The sequence below is a fragment of the Crotalus tigris genome, unplaced genomic scaffold (assembly GCF_016545835.1).
Source record: "Crotalus tigris isolate CLP2741 ecotype Arizona unplaced genomic scaffold, ASM1654583v1 scf7180000017701.1507938, whole genome shotgun sequence".
Lineage (NCBI taxonomy): Eukaryota > Metazoa > Chordata > Lepidosauria > Squamata > Viperidae > Crotalus > Crotalus tigris.
In genome coordinates, this window is record NW_024096577.1 from 269,637 (window position 1) to 278,566 (window position 8,930).

Below are 8,930 nucleotides of genomic sequence, written 5' to 3' on the forward strand. Positions count from 1 at the left end.
TAATCATTCAGTTTAATATACAGTAGAGTTCAATTGAGGCACAAATTAAATTAAAAAGCTTAATTAAGAAAGGGGTCTCCTTACTGGATACTACTGGATACTTTTCTCTTGGACACTTACTCTGACAGCCCAGTGAGCATCTGCGGAAGCAAGCAGCAGGGGGCTTGTATTGTCGTGCTGTAATAACAAATAAAATACATCAAAGCACTCCCTATGGTTTCCTTTGAGATATAGAAATATTTAACTCAGGCAACCAAGCCCCAAGTCATAAAGTTTATCGACCAAATTTAGGAAACCAAAAACTCTAAATTCTGTATCTGTCAGAGACCACTTATGTTCCAGTCAAAAACAGCCCTTTTCAAGGCAACATTAACACTTACAAATTTTGGAGGAGGTAACGTCAAATTTAAGTTGCTGAGAATGACATCATGGCCGCTCTGGGCACAGGCAATTAGCCGCAACGCAATGAAGAATCCCTGAACGAGACAGAAAAGCAAGGAGAATGAGGGGGGAAAGGCCCACTGTTCACAAGCCCAATGTGTACCTTTATTTTCATGAAAAAGAACATTCTTCAATAGACTGTCCAGCTCGCTTACCAGACTGGGGGACATTCAGGGACAGCATTGTCTCGATATTCAGGCAGAACTAGACCTAATTGTGTGTTCCACTTTTTCAAACAGACATTCACACTGGAGTTGAGGCCCTAATTTCAACCCAGATATTTCAAAGGAGAGGTTTCAACAGATGGAGGCGGCTTTATCTCAAAATTGATATACTCACATACCTGTTTATCCAGAAATCCTTTGCCCTCTGGATCTGCTAAATCCCATATCTATGAATATACAAAATTACATGCTGACATCATTCAATTTAGAACAAAATCACTTCAAAATAGAGACAGAAAGTAATCTGCCTCTTCAAATCTGCTCCTCCTAAAGACAGGAAGTGCTACGTCCAACGTTGTATTATTTTCTTCTGCCTTTATTCTTATATACAGTGACATCCCTAATTTAAGGATTGAAATTAATGGGATCTAGAGCCCATCAAGCACCCGGAAGGTAGCAGGTACAAAAGAATTGTTCATACCTTTATCTTTGCTAATATATTTCAGATTATTTTTAAAACCTTTATCTTTGCTAGTATCATTTCAGATATATATTTTAAACACAAAAATGGTTTATAAATTGATGAGTCACTATGACTCATGTGTGACGGGAAGAAATTTGGTGCTTAATAATAAATAATAGCAAGCACTGTTTCTCAATCTGGGCAAGTTGAAGATGTGTGGACTTCAACTCCCAGTATTCCCCAGCCAGCATAGCTGGTAAATAGTATTTTCTATTTATTTATTATTACATTTTTATGCCACCCATCTCCCCATAAGGCAGTGGTTCTCAACCTGTGGGTCGGGACCCCATTTGGGGTCGAACGACCATTTCACGGGGGTCGCCAAACAATGCAGTCCGCCATTTTTCCCCCTTTTCCTTAGTTGTGCTACTCCCTTTTATTCTATTGGCTTTTGAAAGCCAATAGAATAGACTCTCTTGAATAGAGTATAATTCTATTGGCTTTCAAAAGCCAATAGGAATTGTCCAGGCTGTCTCTGCCCTGCTGAGCCCGCCAAAAGTCCCATTCTGCAAACGGTGCTGCACGTTGTCTGCAGTGAAGGCGAGCTGCCTGGAATTTTCCACCCCTCCCTGCTGAGCAACTACTAAAAATGTAAGTAAAAGAGGGCCAGGGGTGGGAGGTGGGAGACCGGCGGGCGCAGGGAGGGTTGCTGGCACGCGTGGGGCCTGGCGGGTGCCTTACCTCCCTTGGGCTGGGCCAGCTGGTGGCCCAGCCAGTGGTTGGCCTGTTCCGTCGCTGCCCCTTGCCAGTTACGCCTCAGCCGGCGCAGGGGGCGGCACCACGCATGCGCGGCACTCCCGGGCAGGGAAAGTCTTCGACTTACGATCGGTTGAGTAGTCCTCGACCGGGGGTCGCGGCATTAAAAAGGTTGAGAACCACTGCCATAAGGTGACCTGGAGTCATCTTATAGAGGAGAGTTAAGACCTTCCCAACGGATTCTCTCTCATCTTTTTACATTTGTTTTAGCTGAAAGCAGCTGCCAAAGCCAGAAAGGCAGCAGCGTTCCTTCAGGGATTCAGGCAGTCATTTGTGTCCTGTGACTCCAGAGATTGTTTATGAACGTACATTTGCAAATGGTTTCCCTAACATGTATTTTCCTCTGGCATTTAGAATGGAGAAGATGCCTGACTTACTTTCCCCAGGACAGCATCCGTGAGGCCAGACTTTTTGAGAAACAGAGCAGCATCATTGGACCCAACTCTGCCAGTGCAAGCTGGATCCACCTGCAAAGAAAATATTAACTCTTCAGCAAACACCCCAAAAAGGAAAGGAACAAGCCACTTTTATCTCACTTCCTCACTATGGGCCAACTCATAAGATGGGGACTATATAAATGGTTTAAACATGATAAATAATCACGCTACCTCCTATTTCCCACTGAAATTAGGCCTCTGTTGGCTTGTTCTGCTCTTACTATAACCTCTACAAGAATGTGTTAAGATACTTCTTAAGAATGCTTTCATCCACTATTCTTTTCAATTTAGTTTAGCCTCATTATTTTGAATTATTAAAAGATTCTGATGAAATTAACATCATCATAACGCTGAGTACAACATAGATCTTTATTGACATGATATAAATCTTCTAATCTTATTTCTTTAATACAAAGTTTGGCGTTCAATCTGGTTCTTTTATAAATTGCAATAACTCAGGCTTGGTGCCAAAGGTTGTAATATCTCGGCTGACATTGCTTTAAATGCTTTCTGAGTTGTTTACACTGAGTTTGAAACTGAAGTAAATTTCTTCTGATTTCAGAATGCGGGTAATACAAGATTTCCCACATATTGGATTAAAGTATAAATTTTTGCTGAAAACATAATATGGAAGTAGAAATGCTAATTTGCAGGATCTGAGCTTGCCTTATTGTTGCTACATTTTGATCTGAAGTTAACAAGGTCGGGTCTGTTACGGATGTATGTGTTCTAGATTTGAGTTCTCAACATAGTAGGAGACTCTGTAGATAGGGGACCTCTTCCTTGTGCCTTCCAAGCTCCCCCCCCCCCAGGCTCAGTGGGGCTCACAATGCCGCCATGGCAATCATTTTGTGAATTAAACATTTCCCCTTTTATGGCAGAACCCAGAACACGTCTCAAAATTCCAAATGCATTCACTAGCTAAAAACTTTGAACACCCTGTCCTAAGTGACATATCAAAAGTTATGGATATCTTGTGTATAGGGTAAATGTTCTTATATAGTACTGGAAGAACAGACCTATAATTGACTAAAGTAGGTAAACTGTTATTATACATTCAATATGTTTTCCCACCACAGTGAATCAAGTAAGAGGGTTTACAGGTAATTTGATTATCTTTTGAATAATTTCATCTATGCTTGGGTAAATTCAAGCAACTTTTTAATTTATACTTAGTGACCTATTGACAGGGCTTCATCAAAGTATGAGCATTACATGCTATTACATTTTATCGTACATGACATGAAGTTAAAATTCATTACAATTCTAGTATCCTAATGCATCAGCAGCATATTGGTGTATGTTATTCTTGCTTTCTTTACTAGACAATGCTATCTGTAATTTACTTAGCATTACAGCTTGTTCTTGGTTTCTTTTGGGAACTAATTTAAATAGATCAAACCACGACCTTATTTCACTTTAAAAGAGTTTTGTTAGCCAGGCTCACTCACAGAAAGATTCAAAGGGTGCAAGAAAAAGCTTAAAAACTACAACCCAGACTCATGAATCTGAGATGGGCAGCAATATAAATTGACATAATAATACATAAATCAATGCTGGCTTTTATAATATCAAACAAACTTGTAAATTTTATATTTACTTTCTAATAGACCAGCACAATGTCTATAAAACAAATATGCTGGGTGCTCATATTAGCCAATAGATAAGAAAAAAGGCAGGATTTCAAGGGAGAGAGAAAAGGAGAAATGTAGCACACTTACTTGCTTGTAATATGTCTCATACAGAGGGTTACCAACAGAGAGCTAAAAAAAAGAGGGAAATGCAAGGTGAAAGTTATTCTCGCACACAGCCAGGTCTATTCATTGTAATGCAGAATTCTACAACTTTGCGGATTGGCGGCGGGGGGGGGGGGGAATAGTTCCACGCAAGTGGTGGTAAAGTGCACAAGCAAGAGGCAGGCACGCGCGCCTGCTGTCCACTACCGGCCCAGTTCCAAAAGGCTCAAGGTCCGGTAGTGGGCTGCAGCCTGAGGGTTGGGGACCCCTGCTTTAATAGGTCCAGCTCTATTTCTGCTTGGAACCTTCTAAAAATATCCCACCACCATTTTATTTTATTTTTGAAGAAATGACTTAGTACAATAATAGGGACAGGTATGAATAAAATTGAAAGGTCTTGCATAGGAATCGCATCAGATCATTTGTAGCTAGCCAGAACAGGTCTAAAGATGCTGCCTACCATCTCAGCTTCTCATTTTCTGACTGCAATAACATATCATTCACTTGCCCTCCAAAGAATTATCAATGGACAAACATTTCTTTCTTTAAACAGGCTCAAGGACAGTTCAGTTGTTTTAAAGGACTTCCCACTGCTCTCTCATTTGAGTTCAGTCTAAATAACACCCAAAAGCAATATTTGGCTTTCTCTGAGAAAGCATACAGTAGCTGCATGGTGATCCAGTAGTGGATGATAAATACAGATAATATTAAAAAATATATTAGTTACTGCATATTCTTCTTATTTCAGTTAATTTATAATGAAAAGGGAAGAAAGACAGCCACCTTGGCTGAGCTTAACAAAGATAGAATGAGACAACAAAGCATTAAGAAGCTATCACTTAGAAACTGAACTAACAATATTTTTTTTCACAAGACCAGGAGTAAGCCCTGAAACTCAAAATGGGAACAGAATGCTATGGAAACAAGAGAGGGAGCACATGGAAGTTCCACTCTTATCCTCAATATGCAATGCTAGAATACCATTATCACACAGTTCAGGTAAACTGCAAAATTGCCACATAATTTCACCCCATCCCTCATTCTGATATTGCTAAGTTACAAACATCCCCATCCCCAAACAATGAATAAGTTTTACTTCTGCTTTCTGCACAATTGGTTGGTATAATTTCTGGTAGTCCTTGACTTGTGTGTATTTTGATTATGTGACCACAGGGATACTGCAATGGTCGTAAGTGTGAAAAACAGTCATAAGTCACTTTATTCAGTGCCACTTAACTTTGAACGGTCACTAAATGAATGGTTGTATGTCAAGGACTACTAATATACACATATGCCTCCCTTCTACAAACCATCTATCTATATTTGACTTCTGTTCTAATCCGCTTCAGACAGCCTGACCAATTATTCGTGATAATGGGAGCTGTATCCCAGATATGTCCTTCTGGAAAGTCTCAAGAACCCCAATTCAGGCTTAACTGAATGACTTTCTTTTATTCTTCTTTACTGCCTGAAAGGCAAACAGAACTCACAGTGTAGGGTAATCAAGAAGAGCTATGCAGCTATCTTCATGATTCCTTCATCATCCAATGTGTAAAATAAAGGCTAACCACATATCATCATGAATACTCATTCTGTTATGCAGAACTGTGGCCTACCATTTGGTTTTAATGCTATGCAAAATCACCAACAATGATCCCTATGGTCAATATCAACAATGTTTCCTCTGGTTCTCTAGCAAGAGACAGAAATCCAAATTTTATCTGCCTTGAAGGGTGGGAAAGAAATGCAAAGTCAAAAAAGATTCTTTTTGCTCAAGACAAATGATAAGCTGTAACTAATAGCTCTGATTAATGGGCAGCCCAGTACAAGTTCTCATCCTACAGAATCCTGGTGTTCAACAACCAATTCTATTTCCCACAATGAACATGTGATATCTTTGACATGTGTGGATGCTACAATCCCTCATACAAAAGCTATCCACATACATCCTCTTCAACAAGTGCTACTCAATAGAGCCTAGACAAAAACTCCTCTTTATCTCTGTAATTGGCAGAGTCTACAGCATCAATAAATTCATCATCTGTGTGTAAACTTGCAGGGAAATACATCAGAACACCAGAAAGTGCCTTCTATAATCTATTATTAGGTAGATAAAAAACATTTGCAAGGCTGGTCTAATTAGGAGCAATACCTCAGCCTATCACCAATTTTCATTATATCAGAAAAAAAATGGAGGATGGGAAAAAGGTCGACATTAAATAATAAAGAGACCCAGAGGATTCAAGGGGGAGGATATTTTGCCTGGGCCTCTTCCTCTGCACGCCCCTTGGAATTTACAAGCCAGAATGAGATGCATCCAAAGCTTCCAGAAGCGCTTGGCTTCAAAACACCCTTTCTGAAAAGAGCAATTTATAACTGACTGGTTGTGCTTGACATCTGGGCTATGCGTGGTTCTGGGCTTTTCTGCAAGCAGAGCCAACATGGAGATACTTTCTCTGCTAGACAGCAGCCATTAACTTTGCAGGAATACAAATCAGCCTGGGCAGAAGCAGTATTCAGGGTTCTAAGGACTTTGGGTCCGTGTCCAAAAAAGGAGCCTGGAAAACAGCACTTGGCATCAGGCATATGATTCCCTCTTGAACCAGAATAAGCTCAGAAGGAATGCTCTTAGCAACATTATTTATTAACATGCATGCAACAAATCTACGCCTTATCTATACGGAGATTGCTGGATTTCCTTTCATATACATAGATCCCTGGATCAGCTTCCCTCCAAGAGAAAGATATAAATGTTTCTTTTTCTGAGTACTCATGACACATTCCATACACCAGAGATCCCTCTGCCACCTTCTTTTATGGCTGAAGGTTTACTGTGTACTATTTCATTTGGGGGGGAAAAGCCTCATTAAAGCCCAGTTACATTCTTAGAATAATTAAAACATCTGTCTCCTGGCATGACTGAATTTTTGCTCAAGAGGTCCTTAGTTAACAATTATCCCTAGGAACCTGTTCCTATTTTTTTTACTAAGAATTGCTGTACACAAACTTCTGACTTTAACCAAGACAGAAGGGAACACACCAATCCTGGATTATGTTTCCCCATGTAACCCTACCAGTCAGAGTTCATCATCCAGGGTTGCATAAAACCCCTCCCTTATTGTGACAGACCATATCCGGCAGAACAGGCAGCTCAGTGTCAGAGGCCATTGTATATTCTCCCCAGCCTTGCACTAAATTCCATTCCTTGCAACATTCCTCCAATCTAGTAAGGAAATTCTTCTGTGGCTGAAGCTGCCTAGGGAACTGAAACTTCCCTTGAACTTCAGTGCAGAATCCAGGCAGCTTCTATAGGCCATTGAGCCACTTTTTAATGGCACCTGAATTAGGCTGCAGGTTATGAGGCCATCAAAAAAGTATCTTCAACTATTGCAGGTTACAGACTATTTTCTCCAAAGAAGATCTGTTGGCACCATGTCTACAAATACAGTCAGGTCCTCAAGACAGTATTCTCCAAGGACTTTGTAATGATTATATTTTAATCCTTAGTAAGTTTTTACATTATGGCTAACATGGCTTTTAAATTTGGTGGCAGTGTGTAGCTTTTTGCCAAATAACTTTATGATGTTTTGGCCTTCTCTTACAAAATGTACAGTATTCCATATGCTATTATTTGACAATGTGATCCTCAGATATATTTTGATTGCTTATATGTCATTATTAAACTGTTTGTTATTCATTGAGAAATACAAGCCCTAAAAAATCCTCATACTTCCCGAGATGGCCACTAAAATGCTGGACAAAGCAGAGCATAAGCTGTGAGGTCTACAGCCTGACTACACCCATCTTTATCTGGAAATGATTTTTATTTGGCTTAATTTCTAGGTTTCTCTCACCAAGCTTGTAATGTTTTCCCCGAAGGAAAGACACCATCTGCTCAAATTGGTCCCACTTCAGTCTTTTGGTTCTGTACTGAGCTTCCCAAATTTCCCAGTGTTTAAACTGAGTAAATTCTCAATGTTCAGTTCTAGCTGGGTTCTACCTCTGGAAACATCCAAGGGTACAAACTGCATCATCTGAGTCCTGCTTTTCTAGGAAAATATGTTTTTGTGGCTTGAATTGGCAGCGCTTAAACTCTTCAGCACCTATTAAGCATCTCTCCAAACAAGCACACCCACTCTATACACAAGCAAAAGCTGTGCAACAGCGGTCCTTCAATCAAATCCCGGCCTAGAGGACTTCCAGCCCCTTCTCTTCTCCACTGTAGCATCCAAGCCCACTATACTCGCGGACAAGATTTCTTTCCAACAGCCCTGTGAGGTAGGCTGGGCTAGGTTACTTGTGTATTAAGAAGGGGCTTCTGGGCCGTGACCCTGAAGGGTGGCGACGGGACCCTCCGCCTCCCAGTCCTGGAGGCAGCATAACTGTCCCCTATCAGGGCTGAGTTGCCTGACCCCTTTCTGGCGGCGAGGACGACTGGCCTTGCCGGTCCCTCCCCGTCAGCGCCCGACGCTCCGTCCTTTCCTGGGAAGGAAAAGAACGGACGCCCCTCCCGCCCGAGAGACCACCTCCCATCAAGGTCGCATGTTTTGTGGGGAGGTGGTGGCTGCCTTCCCTTCAACCGACTCTGCTTCTGACTCACGGCGGGAGTATCTCTGCTTTCTTGAATTGCGACTGCTCTTCCTCCCCTTCTTCCCGCCGCCATTCTCCCTTCTCATCCCTCCGCCGCCCTTCCTCTTGGTTCCCTACCTGCGCGCCGCCGCCGAGGGGGCCGAGCGCCGCCATCTTCCTCCTCCTCCTCCTCCTGGGAGGGGAGCGGCCAGAGACGGACAGGGCGTGGCCACGAGGAGTACAGCAACAGCGAACGCAGGGACAGCGCCACCAGGCGGCCAACCGAGGAAGCGCTGAAAGAATC

General features: G+C 41.8%; 1 protein-coding gene across 9 annotated transcripts in view; it reads right to left on the bottom strand.

Moving 5' to 3' along the window:
• EPS15L1 (epidermal growth factor receptor pathway substrate 15 like 1) overlaps window positions 1-8,930 on the bottom strand; it is a 53,366-nt gene extending 44,436 nt beyond the window's left edge. For 6 of the 9 annotated variants that reach the window (XM_039338451.1, XM_039338445.1, XM_039338448.1 and 3 more), the window contains exons 1-6: window positions 8,765-8,855; window positions 4,043-4,084; window positions 2,262-2,351; window positions 785-832; window positions 381-476; window positions 121-177 (exon numbers count right to left, since the gene is read on the bottom strand). In XM_039338451.1, coding sequence (XP_039194385.1) covers window positions 121-177; window positions 381-476; window positions 785-832; window positions 2,262-2,351; window positions 4,043-4,084; window positions 8,765-8,800 — 369 coding nt within the window. In that variant the 5' untranslated portion in view covers window positions 8,801-8,855. Of the gene's footprint in view, window positions 1-120; window positions 178-380; window positions 477-784; window positions 833-2,261; window positions 2,352-4,042; window positions 4,085-8,764 lie in introns of all 9 variants that reach the window. The other 3 variants (XM_039338443.1, XM_039338444.1, XM_039338446.1) reach the window with 3 other exon arrangements.